Genomic DNA, 18,458 nt, shown 5'->3' with positions numbered 1-18,458 from the left:
CTCAATTAACCTACCAACCCCGCAGGTTTTCGGAAAGTGGGAGTAAACTGGAGCACGGGGAGAACGTACATACTCCTTACCGACAGTGCTGGATTTGAACCCAGATTGCTGATGCGTTGCGCTAACCACTGCGTAAACCATGCTGCCCAAGGTGTTTACAGAGAACATTGTGGGGGTGGGGAATTTCTTCATGCAGAGCGGTGAGTGTGAAACACTGGAGGTGGCAGATGCAGGTTCGATATCAAAATTTCAGAGAAAATTTGGATAGGGACATGCATGGGAGGGGTATGGGGTCAATGACTGAGTGGTAGTTGATGGGAATAGCCAAGAAAATAGTTTGGCCAAAGGGTCTGTATCTTTGCTGCAGTGTTCCATGGATTACAGGTATTTACCCTCATTCCGTGTTTGCCTTTCTCGTGAGACCCAATTGTTCTCTTAATTCCAACTCAGACCGAAATGGCATACTGAAGAAAACTCGTAAATTAGTGGTGAGGTTCCCAAAAAATTGGCTTCTTCTGAACCGGTTCCAACATTCATCATGAGAGCTCGGATAAAGTGAAAATTCTCCAGCAATTTTTGATTGGCGTTGCCAAGCCCAAGGAAATTCAGCATGACCGCAGAGTTAGTTATTAATGTTTATACATGCACCATAGAAATATCCAGTCAGATGCATCACAGTTCGGTGCAAGAACTGTATCGCCCAAGACCGCAAGAAAGTGCAGAGTTGTGAACAAGCTGTCTTCACCTCCCTCTGCCCCTGTAAAACAGCCACGTATTAAAGGGCACATTCCCACCCTGGTAAAGTCTGCAGCTGCTAGGGTCATGCAAAATACACAAAAGCACTGGAGAAACACAGAAAGTTACTCAGCCTCCATAGGATGTGAAGGGTAACCAATGTTTCATGGGCTCTTCTGTCCGCTGCAACAGTGGTCAACCATTCCTGGTGAAAGGTTCAGGCCTGAAACACTGATTTCCTTTCTACATGACTTGCTGAGTTTCTCCAGCACTCTTGTATATTGCTTCCCAGTCATAGCTTCCACCCTCTCCTCCTGTCAGCCAGAAAGACAGTAGAGTTTGAAAACACCAACCAGATTCAAGGATAGTTTCTTTCCTGCTATTATCAGACGCTGGATCAGAACTTTCATTAGTAAGAGATTAGTCTAGTTATCACTAGGGTTGGTGCCACCTTGTGTGGTAACTCATGGTGTCACACTAACCCACCCCCCCACCCCCCACCATAAACATCCTCCCATACCAGACCATACAGAATCCTTACCAATGTTTTTGTACTAATGTTGCTTGTAATTGCCGTATAATTACTGAATGCAATGGCAATCTTCTTTGGCTTGGCTTCGCGGACGAAGATTTATGGAGGGGGTAAATGTCCACGTCAGCTGCAGGCTCGTTTGTGGCTGACAAGTCCGATGTGGGACAGGCAGACACGGTTGCAGCGGTTGCAGGGGAAAATTGGTTGGTTGGGGTTGTTGGAGCTCTGCGCAGAACAGCGGCTTGTCATTACAAACACCCTTTTTCAGCAGAGGGACAGCCTAAAGACTACCTGGATGCATCCCCGATCCAAACACTGGCACCTCCTGGACTACGTCCTGGTGCGAGAAAGAGACAAAAGAGATGTGCTCCACACCAGGGTCATGCCCAGCGCGGAATGCCACACTGACCACCGGCTGGTTCGCTGCAAGCTCAACCTTCACTTCAAGACAAAGCCCCCAGAAAGAGGTTCAATGTTGGAAACCTGCAGTCAGACGAAGTGAGAGGAAACTTCCAGGCAAACCTCAAAGCAAAGCTCAAGGATGCAATCCGCCTCACGGACTCGTCCCCTGAAACCCTCTGGGATCAGCTGAAGACTACCATACTTCAATCCACTGAAGAGGTACTGGGCTTCTCCTCCAGGAAAAACAAGTACTGGTTCGACGATAACAGCCAGGAAATCCAGGAGCTGTTGGCAAAGAAGCGATCTGCCCACCAGGCTCACCTTACAAAGTCGTCCTGTCCAGAGAAGAAACAAGCCTTCCGTCGCGCATGCAGCCATCTTCAGCGCAAACTCCGGGAGATCCAAAATGAGTGGTGGACTAGCCTCGCCAAGCGAACCCAGCTCAGCGCGGACATTGGCGACTTCAGGGGTTTCTACGAGGCGCTAAAGGCTGTGTACGGCCCCTCACCCCAAGTCCAAAGCCCGCTGCGCAGCTCAGACGGCAAAGTCCTCAGCGACAAGATCTCCATCCTCAACCGATGGTCAGAACACTTCCAATCTCTTTTCAGTGCCAACCGCTCAGTCCAAGATTCCGCCCTGCTCCAGCTCCCTCAACAGCCCCCAAGGCTAGAGCTGGATGAGGTCCTCACCCAGGATGAGACATATAAGGCAATCGAACAACTGAAAAGTGGCAAAGCAGCAGGTATGGATGGAATCCCCCCAGAGGTCTGGAAGGCTGGCGGCAAAACTCTGCATGTCAAACTGCATGAGTTTTTCAAGCTTTGTTGGGACCAAGGAAAACTGCCTCAGGACCTTCGTGATGCCACCATCATCACCCTGTACAAAAACAAAGGCGAGAAATCTGACTGCTCAAACTACAGGGGAATCACGCTGCTCTCCATTGCAGGCAAAATCTTCGCTAGGATTCTCCTAAATAGAATAATACCTAGTGTCGCCGAGAATATTCTCCCAGAATCACAGTGCGGCTTTCGCGCAAACAGAGGAACTACTGACATGGTCTTTGCCCTCAGACAGCTCCAAGAAAAGTGCAGAGAACAAAACAAAGGACTCTACATCACCTTTGTTGACCTCACCAAAGCCTTCGACACCGTGAGCAGGAAAGGGCTTTGGCAAATACTAGAGCGCAACGGATGCAATGGCAATAGTAGTGAGATAAATAACTAGGAAAATTAAAATTACTCCTTTAATTACAATATCATATGCACAACCTAAATGTGGTTAATGTGAAAATTCGGTAACAAACCAACTGAATTTGAAATAAAAACATCCAAGAACTGCATAAAAATGTCTAAGAACTACATCAATATTACGTTGATTTTAACATTAAACTTTATTGTTACATGAGATTCTTCTTTTCCTTTAATAACTACTTCATTCTCAAAAAAAGTTATAGATATCAGTTCACAAATACAAATGACCACAAGATTGTAGCTAAAACACTAGAAGATTTGACAAAAGCAGTGACTATAAAAACTCCAGCAGCAACGAAAACAGCGCGTGCTGGTAGTGGGTCCGGACGAAACCTCGTGATTGGAAGCGCCGCTGTAATTGGGTAATAATACAGCTCTGAGTGGAGCACATTAGAAGGTTCAAAAAGTAAACAAGCATCGAGTTTTAGCCTTCTAGGTATATTGATACAGGTATTCCTCAACTTACCACCTATGTGACTTATGGCCATCTGTTCTTACGACCGAATTTTTTTTAAAAAAGGAAGAAAAAATCTTAAAATTATGTGTTTACGGGTGAAAGTCAGAAAATGGAAAATAACACCTATGGCAGGGGTGGTCAACTTCTAGCCAGATCTGGCCAAGTTGTATTTGACCAACGATAACACGGATACAGTGCATTTCCGATGTACGTCCATTTCGAGATACGACCAGTCGGTCAGAACAGAACACGTACGCCAGTTGAGGAATACCCATACATGTAAGATAGGCTTACGAAAAATGTTTTTGTTGTTATAACTAACTATAGGGATATTTTTATAAACAATAATAAATTTCTGGTGAAACATTGCACAAAAATTTTATAGACAGTCATCTTGGTGTCACCCTCTCTGATGGTGACACCCAGTGCAGTCCGCAGCACCCACACCCCCCTAATGATGCCATAGGCCTTGCACTTGTGATAGTGTGGGATCCCATCACCACTGTATATATTTACATATAGTGATAGTGATTGGCTGAGAGCTGTAGCCACGCCTACTGGCAGGTCATAAAGGGCTGCTCCAAACCAGACCCAGGTCAGTCTGGACTGGTCGACCTCGATGTAATACGCTCCAATCTTTTGCTAATAAAAGCCTTGGTTTGAGTCAACAAGTCTTTGAGTCATTCGACGCGCTACAGCACTATTTAACTGAACTTTTCTCTTTAACAAGGGGTGGATTGGGACAATTTGTTTTCGGGGAAGGATGTAATAGAGAAATAGAGGTCTTTTAAAGGAGAGATTTTAAGAGTACAGAATCATTATATACCTGTTAGGTTGAAAGGTAAGGTCAAAAGTTTGAGAGAGCCATGGATCTCAAGGTATATTGGAAACTTGGTTCGAAAAGAGGGAGTACTACAATAAATATAAGAAACAGGGAAAAAAGATGTTTGGGTACTATATTAAATGTAAAAATCTTAAGAAAGAAATTAGAAAAGCTAAAAGAAGGTATGAGGTGGCTATAGCAAGCAGGGTGAAAATAAATCCAAAGGGTTTCTACAAATTTGTAAATAGCAAAAGGAAAGTGAGCGATAAAATTGGTCCAATAGAGAATCAGAAAGGACAAATGTGTGTGGAGCCAAAAGAGATGGGGGAGGTCTTGAACAATTTCTTTTCCTCAGTATTTACTGAGGAGAAGGATATTGAACTGGGCAGGGTAAAGGAAGCAAAGTGGGTATATATGGAGACTATAGTGTTTAAGAAACAGGTAGTACTGGAGCTTTTGAAAAGCAAGACACAGCTTTATTTAGACATTCAGAATGATAACAGGTCATTTTGGCCCACAAGCCCATGCCTCCCAATTACACTCAATTGACCTAAAACCCCCGGTACATTTTGAACAGTGGGAGGAAACCCACACGGACACGGGGAGAATGCACAAATTCCTTACGGACAGTGCCAGATTCGATCCCCAGTTGCTAGCACTGTAAGTAGTATCGTGCTAACCATGCTGCCCAGAGCAAGCTTTGGAAACAAAGAATTTTAGATGTATGCAATTTGCATCTGAAAAATGGTGATAGTGGGTCAATTTGTTAACTAAATCTGTGTCAGAGAGATTTTTGCTCGTCAAAAGATATTGAACTGGATCTTCAGGGACTGGGGTGCAGCCCATTCCCTGTACTTGGCAGAGATAACCCTTCACAGTCAAAATGTGGTGGAGTTGGCAACTGGGCCACAGCTGGTTTGAGACCTTGCCCTGTGCGCCTTGACGGCCTATTTGACAACTTGCTTCTGTGTATTTTTAAATGAACCCTGATAACCAAAGAAATTTAAAAGCTGTTTAAATAGCGGAGATAATTGTAAAAGTTTAAGAAGTGTTTCATAAATTAAAAATATAAACAGATACATTTAATTAAAAATACTTCTTTCTTTTTCAATCTTTTTATTAATCATATTATAGGTAAACAACACATGAGGAGACCATCATCAAAGAGGGGAAAAAAATCATGAGATGACATCGTATAAATGTGGTGCTACTCCACCGGCCTACTGCAGGGGGCAACCTCTGTACCTGCAGGAGTGTACCACCACCGGCCTACTGCAGGGGGCAACCTCTCTACCTGCAGGAGTGTACCACCACCGGCCTACTGCAGGGGGCAACCTCTCTACCTGCAGGAGTGTACCACCACTGGCCTACTGCAGGGGGAAACCTCTGTACCTGCAGGAGTGTACCACCGGCCTACTGCAGGGGGCAACCTCTGTACCTGCAGGAGTGTACCACCACCGGCCTACTGCAGGGGGAAACCTCTGTACCTGCAGGAGTGTACCACCACCGGCCTACTGCAGGGGGCAACCTCTCTACCTGCAGGAGTGTACCACCACTGGCCTACTGCAGGGGGCAACCTCTGTACCTGCAGGAGTGTACCACCGGCCTACTGCAGGGGGCAACCTTTGTACCTGCAGGAGTGTCAGGGGACAGGAGAACACCTGGTTGACTGTCAATCAGTCAGCCTGAATGGATCAAGACCCACCCGGTCGGGTGTCAATCACCCTCTGGGATAAAAGCCTACGCCGGCCTCCCGAGGCCTCACTCAGAAGTGCTGCAGCCACTGCCAGCCTGGCTCTTCCTGGGGAAGTAATTGCCGTTTGGCTGGAGATTGCCCAGGCGAGAAAGTTTGAAAACCACTGTTTTAATTGTACCTATTGTTCAGTCCTTATCTTTGTGTGTGTCTGATTCTGGCTAACAGTGCACCACAATTACATATTGCATTCTTCTTTGGCTTGGCTTTGCGGACGAAGATTTATGGAGGGGGTAAATGTCCAAGTCAGCTGCAGGCTCGATTGTGGCTGACAAGTCCGATGCGGGACAGGCAGATACGGTTGCAGGGGAAAATTGGTTGGTTAGGGTTGGGTGTTGGGTTTTTCCTCCTTTGTCTTTTGTCGGTGAGGTGGGCTCTGCGGTCTTCTTCAAAAGAGGTTGCTGCCCGCCGAACTGTGAAGCGCCAAGATGCACGGTTTGAGGCAATATCAGCCCACTGGCGGTGGTCAATATACACCAAAATTAACGAATATGTTCTCATATCTTCAAACTGAAATCTTCCAGAGAAACATTATATAATAAAAATGCCTCAAAGCCCTAATAATAGTTTTACACATTAAGATAATGGAAATTAGGCAACCCACTTACCGCAGAGCAACATGGGATTAGACAATAGCAAGAGGAAGAGCGGGCCGCACAGGGGCGTAGAGTAAAACATTAAAGTCTGCAAACACCGTGGTCAAAGTAAAGACTATGCTGGAGAAACTCAGCAGGTCAGTGTACTTTATGTAGCAAAGATAAAGAAACATAAGCAACGTTTTGCGCCTGAGCCCTTCCTCGAGGTATAAGAAAAATGTAGGCAGGCACCAGAACAAAATGGTGGTGGGGAGGAACACAGGTCCACAGGAGGTGGATAAGAGTGAATGTACACCAGCAAACAGGGAAGTTTCGGGGGGGGGGGGGGGGGTGGGGAATGATGCAGTGAATGGAGATGGAAGGGGTGGAGAGCTAGACACAATGGTTCTCAACCTTTTTCTTTTCACTCACATAGGTGCTCTATGATTAGTAAGGGATGGCTTAAGGTGGTATGTGAGTGGGAAGGGAAGGTTGAGAATCACTGCTCGAGACCCAATTGTTACTGAAATATTTTGCTTGAGAAAAATGGTCATTGGCCCATTTCCTTTGGAGTTCTGAAACTGTGCACATAACGAGTCAATTAGGTACGATTAAAGCAGTGATTTTCAACCTTTTTCCCACCCACCTTAAGCAATCCCAGAGCACCGATGGCGTAGGGAATACTTAAAGTGGTATGTGAGTAGAATGAAAATGGTTGAGAACCACTGAGCTACAGGAAAGAAGCCAGAGGGCTGGGGAATGGGAAGAGAGGGAGAACGGGGAGTAGGCGAGCAGAAGCAGTCGAAGTAATTGCCGTTTGGCTGGAGATTGCCCAGGCGAGAAAGCTTGAAAACCACTGTTTTAATCGTACCTAATTGACTTGTTACGTGCACTCCAAAGGAAATGGGCCAATGCTTCTCAAACAAGATATTTCAGTAACAATTGGGTCTAGAGCAGTTGATTCTCAACCTTCCCTTCCCACCCCCTTACTAATCACAGAGCAATTATGGCTCAGTGGGGTGTGAGTGGAAAAGGTTGCGAACCACTGTGGTGGGGGGGTTGCATTCTGGCAGGAGTGTTTGGGACCACCCGCTTGCCCGGGCTGATTGATTACACTGAATTGGTCTTCGGCTCGCGAAGCCACGCTGCGGTGAGGCGCTCCTGCAGCTCCCTTCCATGCTCCGGCGCTCCGCAAGGGGATGCACCAGCGCTCACGGCCTCCTGCCCCCACCCCTCTCTCAAGGCCCCAGCATTGACACAGTGAGTGATGCACTCACAGCAAGTCGGACCACACAATAATGCAAACAAGGCTTTTCCAAAAATCCGTAAAACTAATGCCTTAGAGGCTTAAATAAATGGAGTCCTTCCATCCACAATCCTATTGCACAAACACCTCTCTCACGTCCTTCTTCCTGGCATCTCCACAAGCCTTTCACAATTAATTGTGCAGCTGCTGGCACTCCTCCCCCTTTCGCTGGGCGAACACTTCCTGGGCAAATGATGACGCAGCACGCAAGCGCTGATGTCATGACGTTTCCCCTGCTCGGTCGCTTGCTGATTCAGACCGCTGGAAGAGGGTAGCCCCTCCCCCTTTCGCTGCACGAATCGTTCCGGGGAAATGATAAATGATGACGCAGCACGCAAGCGCTGATGTCATGACGTTGGCCCTGCTCGGTCGCTTGCTGATTCAGACCGCTGGAAGAGGGTAGCCCCTCCCCTTTCGCTGCACGAATCGTTCCGGAGAAATGATAAATGATGACGCAGCACGCAAGCGCTGATGTCATGACGTTTGGCCTGCCTGGTCGCTTGCTGATTCAGACCGCTGGAAGAGGGTAGTCCCCTTTCGCTGCACGAACCGTTCCTGGGGAAATGACGACGCAATGACGCAGAACGCAAGCGCCGATGTCATGACGTTTCCCCGCTCAGTGGCTTGCTGATTCAGACCGCTGGAAGAGGGAAGCCCACCCCCCCCCCCCTTTCGCTGCACGAACCGTTCCTGGGGAAATGACGACGCAATGACGCAGAACGCAAGCGCCGATGTCATGACGTTTCCCAGCTCAGTGGCTTGCTGATTCAGACCGCTGGAAGAGGGAAGCCCACCCCCCCCTCTCTTTCGCTGCACGAACCGTTCCTGGGGAAATGACGACGCAGCACGCAAGCGCTGATGTCATGACGTTTCCCCACTCGGTCGCTTGCTTGCTGACCCCACCGATTCACGGGAGGGGGGGTTCCCAGGGAAATTTACCGGAAGTCGCCATGTGAAAAGGCCAAGAGACTGGTAGGTGCAAAGGACTGGGGTGGTCACATGAATATGAAGGCCTATCTGGCAGGCTCAAGCTGTTTGGTGTGGACATCCAGTTCAGCTCAGACACCTCGGCTGAAGAGCCTGTTTCTGGACTGCACTGGACCACTCTGTCGATGTTAACCGCAGTACTGTTTTAAGGTGATGACCCGAAGATACAGGTAGGCCAAAGGCCTCCTTCACCACCTATCTGTGTCTCTGCTTTTGATGTGCGTCTAGGTTACATTTTGGTCTGAGTCTGGGACTGCATTATCGATGATTAAAGGGTTTGAGTGTTATCTGAGGACATGTTACAATAGAAACATTGTCCAGTGAATTTGAGACCACGTGTTGCATGATTGGCCAACTAATGGCGTTAGACTTAAATCAGGTTTGGTGGGTTTGCAGAGAAGCAAGGCCAGACATAGGCTAACAAACAAAGGATGGATGACCTTATTGTACATATGGGGAAATCAGAACAGGGAAGACACGAAACAATACTTGATACTGAAACAATATAGGCATTCACATCGGATGCAGTGACCTCTGGTGCGCTGTTAGCCAGAATCACACAAGGTAAAGACTGTACAGCAGGCTTTAATCCACAAAGTCTTCCACAGAGCCAGACTGGCTGTAGCTGCAGTAACTCTGAGTAAGCTTCGGGAGGCCAGCACAAGCTTGTATCCCGGAGGGTGATTGACACCCAAACTGGTGGGACTTGATCCCTTCAGGCCGACTGATTGACAGCCGGCTAGGTGTTGTTCTGTCCCTGTGATAGTATAGACCTAACACCAATGTATGTAGTTACAGTATCTTGAGGGTAATGACTGTGCTTACAGCGATTGGCTGAGAACTTAGCCACGCCTACTGTCTGGGCCTGAAAGGGTTGTGTCCCTAGCCAGGTCGGATCATTCCGGACTGGTCGGCCACCTGTGAAGAGCTCCTGTCTTTTGCTAATAAAAGCCTTGGTTTGGATCAACAAGTCTTTGGTTCTTTTGACGAGCTCTACAGTCCCCTTACACTCCTGCAGGTACAGAGGTTGCCCCCTGTCGTAGGCTGGTGGTGTATCACCACAACCTCCAATGCCAGTTCCCTTCCCTTCCCCTCCCCATGTGCAGTAATATTCAGTAACTATCACACTCTTATAAGACAGGGACTTCAACACACACACTTCAACACGCACTCCTGATTCCCTGTACCAATAGGGTGCAACTCTGCCAAGTATTCCCACATGATATTACAGTCCTGCTCTAAGTGTACTGCACACGTTACCAATGACTCCCTCAGCAATGTCCACAGTTCACAACCTGGCATAGAGCAGCATTCGTGGTGAGGACCAAGGAGCAGAGAGACCAGTTGGCTGGTCTTTTAAAGTGCAGTAAGCTGTGTAATCAGTAAGTGATTTAAAGAGGCCACTGGTCAGGTGTGCACTAATGGGTGGACAGAGGCCAACCTTGGTTGACAGGTGAGGTGACTTTTCCGACTAAGTTCTAGACGGAGAGGTCCTGTGGCTCTTCACAATCAACATTCCCATAGGTTCCAGATGGAGAGGTTACGTGACATGCTTTATTAACCTCTTTTACATCTGTGCAAGCACACTGTGTACACACACACACCTGCAAATCTGTTATTTTAAACCTTTTACCATTTTTAAAAAAATAATAACCAGTTGCTTGAGGCTGTGGGTGGCTTGACAGGGTTTTTTTTACTGCATAATAGAAGCTTTCACATTTGGTTTAAAAAATCTTGTGAAATTTTCTTGTGGAATTTAACTGTAATCCTTGTGCGTAAAACCAAATTGTAAATGGTGTCTAGAAATGTAAGTTTCTAGTCACATTTGAGCAAGGTTAGGAAGCAGGATGCACGTCCATATATTGGATGACATTAAAAATAAATGAGGAAAGCAAGAATTTGCTCCCAACACTTTAGACTGTAATCACCATTTGAGTTGTGTTTCTTTTGGACTCTGTGGCAGCTATGTACCTTGCTTGTTTGCTGAAGTGTATCAAAACTGCATGGAAGTTCCTTCATGTATCAAGTGCTGTAAAATTTTCTAACTCAAAGGTAAGCTTATCTTTTTTGTTCTTGGACGACTCTTGTTCCATTGATGTTTAAATAGACCTTTTAACCAATTGCAGTTATTCCACCTGACAAATGGGATCTTGTTTTATATACATGATGGCAATTTTGTTCTTCATCTGGGATTTCACCTCAGTTGGGAATACATCAGAAATACCCCTGGCTCTCCGTCGTTTGTGGTTAGCTTCTTAAAGCGCAGCTGAAATTCGAGACTGACTAATTCAAAGTAGAGCCTGATCTCTCAGCGCATGGGGGTGGGGTGGGGGGCATAGTTTGAAGTGACCCATGCTGCATTTTCATGTGGTAACTGAAGCTCTTTCTACCTGTTCGGAGGGCATCTGAGATCACATGACATTTTCTCCATCAGAGCAGACAGAAACCTTTCGAACAATTCAGCTGGTGATCTGCTTATCTGTTGACCACAATTTGGATTCTGTGTTCACTGATGTCAGGAAGCTTGTGTGGCATGGCGTGAGGCAGTAAAATTTGTATTTGAATTTAAGTTCTTGTACTGTGATCTTGCTGTCACTTGGATATTGGAAGAAGTCATGTTGGTGAATGCTTTATTAAATCTGTGGTTGAATGTTCATTCTGTTGAATGTTAATTCAAGGTTTCGTCAAACATTTTTCCATTTATATTGTGAAAAGTAATCATTTTATTCAGTCATAATGCAGTCTTTCTGATGCTGTTTCCCCCTGTCCACATTGTGATTGCTTTGTCCTGTCATTTGGGTCTTGGTCTTTCTCAATAATTGCCCACAAAGCCAGTGGTGCTAATATTGTGACTGACGGTGCTCCTGAGCTTATGATAGAACCCAGGACAGATTTCATTTTCTTTTGTCTCAGTGGCTTGCATTGTATTGTTTCAAATCCTCCTTCTATCTATCATCAGTAAGATAATATCATGCTAATTTGGCAACTGATTCCTTATGAATAAGAATGGCCCAACGTTAATCAGATCATTTTCATTTCCTGCACCACATTCGTCCCTATCCTGCATTAGTCTGTGCAAACCTGCATGAAGATTTAAGTTGAACTCCAGAAATAGCAGGAGGGTTAGATGGAGAACATGCTTTCAAAATTATTTTTAGTAAGTTTTATATCAGAACAATACACAAAAAGCAATTGCAATGAAACCTTTGCAGATTTGCAAATAATAACATGTGGTACAGTTGCAATAAGACTTAATTCTAAATCCGATAGACATAATACATACAATATTGTAAGGCGTAAGTAAGAAAAAATGAAAAGAAAAAAAACACAGCGATCAAGGTTAAAATTCATATTGTAAGTCGTGTTCAATCCAAACAAGCGGCCTCAGGGGGTCCGAACAAGCACGCCCAGTGACATCCGTTATCACACTTTATAAGTCAAATTATGGAGGTGAGCTATAAATAGGCCTCAAGTCTTATCAAAAGAAATCTTGATTTTTGCCACATTATGCCTAATTTTCTCCAGAGTTAAAAAGGACATCATATCTAGTAGCCATTGATTATGTGCAGGTAATTCCCCACCCCATTCCCATGATGACAAGTATGTCTATGGTTTTATGTACTGCCAGGCTGAGGTCGGCCGCAAATCGGGGGAACAACACCTCATGTTCTGTCTGGGCACTCCCGACAAATGGTTTTCATTACCTTCCCTCTCTCTCTCTCTCTCTCTCCCCCCCCCCCCCCCCCAACCCCCCACGTCCCTTCCTCCAGATCTGCATTCTCAGAGCCACCTCCCTCTCCCTGTCAATTCTCACCTTCTATCTCCTGTCCTATCCATGTCTAATGCATTTTTCCCATTGGCCTGTGCTCCTCCCCCTGCCCTTTCTTCCCTCCTCCCCTAGCCTTTTTAATCAGGCACCTCCCTGCTTTTTCCTCCTACCTTGAGGAAGGGCTCAGACCCAAAACGTTGGTTATGTATCTTTACTTCCTATGGATGCTGCGAGACCAGCTGGGTTCCTCCAGCATTTCTATGTTTTCACTACAATCACAGCATCTGCAGACTTTTGTGTTTCACCCCCTAAGATGACTAGCTTGTGTGTTTTAGTGAGGCATGGATTTTTAACATCAGGTTTGGAACCCAAAGTGGTTAAACTTCTCGATTAGTATTCTGCTGGCTCATTGATGTGGAGATTGAAATTTGAAACCTTCTCCCCACCCTCGTCCATGGTACCTAGAAAATTTACACTTCATCCCCTGAATGGAGTCAATAGCCGCTTTCAGGTGGAATAGCTGGGAGAATGCGGCTCCAGAGCCGGCTCCGGGTGTGTGCGAAGCCACATTCAGGTGGCAGCGCTGAAGGCGCTGTTCTTGCACCTGAAAGGTCTGCAGTGGGGAGAGCAGAGCAAACGCCGACTCCTGTCGACTGTGGCCGTAGTCCCTCCTGCTTTCAGGTGCCTAGGGGGAGCGCTTGGAAGTGGAGAATACACCTACTCAAGGAGTGTTGGGTAAAGTACTCCTTGGGTCAGGGTTCTCTGCTTTCAGGTGGCCTCCCAACAGCCACATTTGAGTATTTTAAGCGGCTTTATGTTGGGATATTCTGGCCACCTGAAAGCGGCTATTCACTAACCTATTCAAAGGGTAGTTAAGTGTCACTTTGTTGAGTCTGGAGTCACGAGGGCCAAACGCCACATCCTGATAGATATCCTACTTTTAAGAACATTAGGAAACCAGGTGAGTTTTGAAGACAATCTAGTTATATGGCGAGCTCTCCACTGGCCACCATGACAGAGGTGCACCAAAGAAAAGGTACAAGGACTGCCTAAAGAAATCTCTTGGTGCCTGCCACATTGACCACCGCCAGTAGGCTGATATCGCCTCAAACCGTGCATCTTGGCGCCTCACAGTTCGGCGGGCAGCAACCTCCTTTGAAGAAGACCGCAGAGCCCACCTCACTGACAAAAGGCAAAGGAGGAAAAACCCAACACCCAACCCCAACCAACCAATTTTCCGCTGCAACCATGTCTGCCTGTCCCGCATCGGACTTGTCAGCCACAAACAAGCCTGCAGCTGACGTGCTCATTTACCCCCTCCATAAATCTTCGTCCGCAAAGCCAAGCCAAAGAAAGAAAAGTGGTTTCACAATAATGGTTACTGATAATAAGTTATTTTGTAAATTAATAAAGTAAACCCGAATTAAATGTTAAGTACTGTCCTTGCCAACAATAACAATATCCCTTGTATAAAAAAAATCCATCAGGAAGACTTTCTGCCCAGTACACCAGAAAGTTGTGCAATGTTTTGGAACTTTTTGTCTCATTGATTAACAATAGAATTGTTTTAAAAAAGACTGATGATTGCATTATACTGTATGTGCAAAATTAATTAAAAAAATAACTGCTTTGTTTTTCAACTTGTAGATGGCTTTGTTCAGACACAAAAGTGCAAGGAGGATTGCAGGCCTGGATAAGAATGTATGGTAAGTCATTAAAATTGGGGGAAAAAAAATTAGTACAGAGCTATAGTATATTCCATAAGATTTCTGTTGGACGTTCGTGTTTTCTTCCTGAAGCTTAGGGCAGCCTTGACGAATTTGGGGGATTGTGCAAATATGAGTTGGGATTTAATTTGAGTTGGGATGGTGTGTTCATAGGTTCCATGGGATGTGTAGCAGACTTTAAAAAAGCTCCAGTATCCAGCACCAATGGGTGCTGGTAGATGCCAGATAAGTGTATTTACTGGTTGCTTGAGATTGCATGTTGTGTGACTGGCGAACTAACCATAAGGGGCGCCAATTTTAAACTTTCGGGTTTTTTTGCCTATTTATTTTCCTTTTTTGCCAGTTGCTTGAATTCTAGATAATGGGGATTTTTCTGAACTGAGCTTCATTGAACAATTTGTTTGCTCATAGATTCTGGTATGTGAAGTTCTTGTGTTTCTTTCAGCCTGATTCTTCTGTTGCCTGTGCCCTGCTCCCCAATTACACTAATGCTAATCATTTGCTATCCAATGCTTTGGCATCTGGCTCGATCATCGGTGTGCTAAGTCCCCGTTACCCATGGACCTTCCATCATCTTTGTGCTACTGGAAGCTGGCTTGGATGTGTGGCCAGAGCTGGAATCAGATAGTGGGCCGGGACCTGGAGTGCTCGTATTTTTCCATTATCTTTCACCACCACCAATTTCTGACATTTTTTTTAAGCTAACGACATTCGCTGAAAATGAATCATAGTGCAGTTTAACATGTATTTAAAGACACATGTGAAATCTAAGTGTGTTAGGGATGACTTGAGAAATGTCCAATAGTCTGGAAAATCTTTGCATGGGTTTCCTCCGGGTGCTTTGGTTTCCTCCCACCCTTTAAAATGTATTGTGGTTGTAGGTTAATTGGGGTGCAGTAAAATCTGGATTTCAAATAACCAACAGCCTCAAGCAATCAGCAAAAAATCACCAGAAGTAAATATGTTTTAAAACAAAAGTTTAAAATTGGCACCTCCCGTTTCTCCCCCTCCCCCCCAATCCCCCAGCAGTTAGTTCGCCAATCCTTGAGATCTCAAGCAACCAGAAAGTATACTTATCCGGCATCTACCAATCCCCATCAGTGACAGATACCAGGGGTTTTACTGCATTTGGGCTGCACAAACTCGTGGGCCGGAAAGGGTTCTGTTACCATGCTGCATGTTTAAATTAAAAATAAATTAAAATCTTTCTGGTCTGGCGGCATTGACATCACCAGAGAGCAGGTTTACTGTGCAGGGCAGGTTTCTTTCGGAGCAGGAGGGACAGCCTCTCCATTTCGGATCCAGAACAATACTCGCATGAGAAAACATGATCCATTCCTTGGCCCAGATATGTTGTGAGTGTCCATTGCCTTCCTCCGTTTGCTCTGTTTTTCAGGGTTGAGTTTACAAAGCTTGCTGCTGAGCCTGGAGTGGTTAACCTCGGTCAGGGGTTCCCAGATCTACCTCCTCCCAGTCACTTGCTGGAAGGATTGGCTGACGCAGCGGTCAGTGAAAACTTCATGCTGCATCAGTACACACGAGGGTTTGTAAGTTCTTCTGATCACTCTATCTGAATTAGTTTTGTGTTTAAGTTCATTTATCATCCAATTGCACAAGTACAACCTGACGAAACAGTGTACTCCAGTCCCTGGTGTAGAACAAGCAGATGCACACCCAGACATAGCACACCTATACAGACAAGTAATACATATGCAGGACAAATATAGAAATATAAAAATAAATAAATATTATTTAATTAATAGAAGATTCTCAGATGGTTAGTGTGAGTGGTTCCTTTGGTTGTTCAGCATTCTCACTACCTGTGGGAAGAAGCTGTTCCTCAGCCTGGTGGTGCTGGCCCTGTATCTGTTTTCCCGATGGGAGCAGCTGAAAGATGCTGTGTTCAGGGTGGAAGGAGTCCTCAATGATTTTGCGCACCCTCTTCAGACAACGATTCCAATAGATTACATCAATAAGGGGGAGGGAGACTCCAGTGATCCCCTCTGCTACTCTTATGGTCCTGTGGATTGACCTCCGATCCATTTCTCTGCACCACACTGTGATGGAGCCAGGCAGGATGCTCTTGATAGAGCTCCTGTAGAAGGTTGACATAGCGGTAGTCGGTAGCCTTGCCTGCTTCCATCTTCTTGGGAAGTGCAGTCACTTGTGCACTTTCCTGATAAGAGAAGGAGAGGAGATGTGTGTCCAGGATAAATCATTACTTAAGTGGACTCCAAGGAACTTGATGCTCTCCACTCTCTCCACAACAAAGTTATTAATGTGTAGAGGAGGGTGGTTGTTCCTGGTCCTCCTGAAGTCCACGATCATCTGCTTTGTCTTGTCCACGTTGAGACTCAAGTTGTTATTCTCGTACCATATCACGAGATTTTCCACCTCTTCTCTGTAGTGGGCTGAGCACACAGCACTGTGGTGTGCCAGTGCTCAACATTCTGCTGCTGACCTGGACAGACTGTGGTCTTTCCATTAGGAAGTCCAGAGAGGTGTGTTGAGTCTCAGCGAGGACAGTTTCTCCACCAGCCTCTGGGGAATGATCATATTAAACGCTGAGGTGAAGTTGATGAACAACTGCTTGATGTATTAGGTATTGTTCTCCAGGTGGGCCAGGATGGAGTGAAGCGACAAGGCTATAGCATCATCAGTGGAACCGTTTCTTCTATAAGCAAATTGAAATGGGTCCAGTCTCTTTGAGAGGTGCACTGTTCCATCAACAGGTGCTCGAAGAATTTCCTAATGGTGGAGGTCAGAGCCGCAGGGTGTTAGTCATTGAGGCCTGTTATTGTTGTCATCTTTGGTACTGGAGCTGATGGTGGTTGAAATAATGCATTATGGTATTGGAGGACAATTTTGAAATATTCATCAATTGACGGCAAAGATGACATTCAATCACCACACTGCTCCTGACATCTCAAAAAGCAAATGTGTTTACTGTCATACATGCAAGTTCAATGCTGGGATGCAAAAATGTTCTTGAGCAGCAGCCAGACAGGTACAGAAGACACACCAGCTACAATACAAAGAAGCAAATTACCACATAATGCCAAGACAGAAAGAGACGATAAAAATAAAAGGATAGATGACCAAATATTCAGTTTCAATTAACGCAAGAAAATATATGCCGTTTCCATAGTTCCTACAGGTGTTTTGGTGGACCCAGACTAGTTTATGGTTAAGGTAGTACAATGGTCCCCCCTTATCCGTGGTTTTGCTTTCCGTGGTTTCAGTTACCCGTGGTCAATTACGGTCTGAAAATATTAAATAGAAAATTCCAGAAATGAACAATTCATAAGTTTTAAATTGCGCACTGCTCTGAGTAGTGAGATGAAATCTCGAGTTGTCCGGGACGCGAGTCATCCCTTTGACCAGTGTATCCAAGTTGTACCTGTTAGTCACTTAGTAGCACTCTTGGTTATCAGATCGACTGTCGCGGTATTGCGGAGCTTGGGTTCAAGTAACCCTTGCACATTTATGAAATATAATACAGTATATTGTTCTATTTTATTAGTTACTGTTAATCTCTTATTGTACCTAATTTATAAATTAAAGTTTATCATAGGTATGCCTGTATAGGAAAAACATTATATATAGAGTTCGGTACGGTCAGTGGTTTCAGGTATCCGCTAGGGGCTTTAGAACATATCCCCCATGGATAAGGGGGAGAACTACTAGACAGTGAAGTTCAAGAGCCTTATAGCTGTTGGATTAAAAGCTATTCTTGAAGCTGGAGATGATAGACTGAAGGGAGCAGTGGGTAGTGTAGATGTGAGATTAGTTACATTGGAGAGGAAAAGGCTACACGTGGAGCAAAGTCCTCAGACTGAGCAATGGATACTCTTCCTGCTACTTCACAAGTGGATTTCTTGGCCATTTGAGCCTGTCATTCAGGATGGTCATGGCTGAGACTGCCAGCCGTAACTCTTCTGCACCAATTCCCCACAACCATCAGTTCACTTGGTTCACCAATGACATCTACCGAACATGTTGGCATATAAGACGGAATTGAACCTTAAAAATGTCACCCCCAAATCCCAGGGATCATCTTGTATACCAAGTATAGAATCCCAACCTTAATATCCAGTGGTTATTGTTCTCCATAGCAATGGAGAACAGCATAAAACACTCAC

At 45.4% G+C, this 18,458-nt stretch overlaps 1 protein-coding gene across 4 annotated transcripts in view; it reads left to right on the top strand.

Moving 5' to 3' along the window:
* Window positions 1–8,550: 8,550 nt before the first annotated feature.
* Window positions 8,551–18,458, top strand: part of LOC138763991 (kynurenine--oxoglutarate transaminase 3-like) — a 100,604-nt gene continuing 90,696 nt past the window's right edge. The window contains exons 1-4 of one of the 4 annotated variants that reach the window (XM_069939120.1): window positions 8,551–8,805; window positions 10,784–10,872; window positions 14,237–14,295; window positions 15,713–15,863. In XM_069939120.1, coding sequence (XP_069795221.1) covers window positions 10,786–10,872; window positions 14,237–14,295; window positions 15,713–15,863 — 297 coding nt within the window. In that variant the 5' untranslated portion in view covers window positions 8,551–8,805; window positions 10,784–10,785. The other 3 variants (XM_069939122.1, XM_069939121.1, XM_069939123.1) reach the window with 3 other exon arrangements.

This window comes from Narcine bancroftii, chromosome 5, assembly GCF_036971445.1.
Source record: "Narcine bancroftii isolate sNarBan1 chromosome 5, sNarBan1.hap1, whole genome shotgun sequence".
Classification (NCBI taxonomy): Eukaryota; Metazoa; Chordata; class Chondrichthyes; order Torpediniformes; family Narcinidae; genus Narcine; species Narcine bancroftii.
Note: the sequence above shows the minus strand (reverse complement) of the source record. Positions and strands in the feature narration are given on the sequence as shown.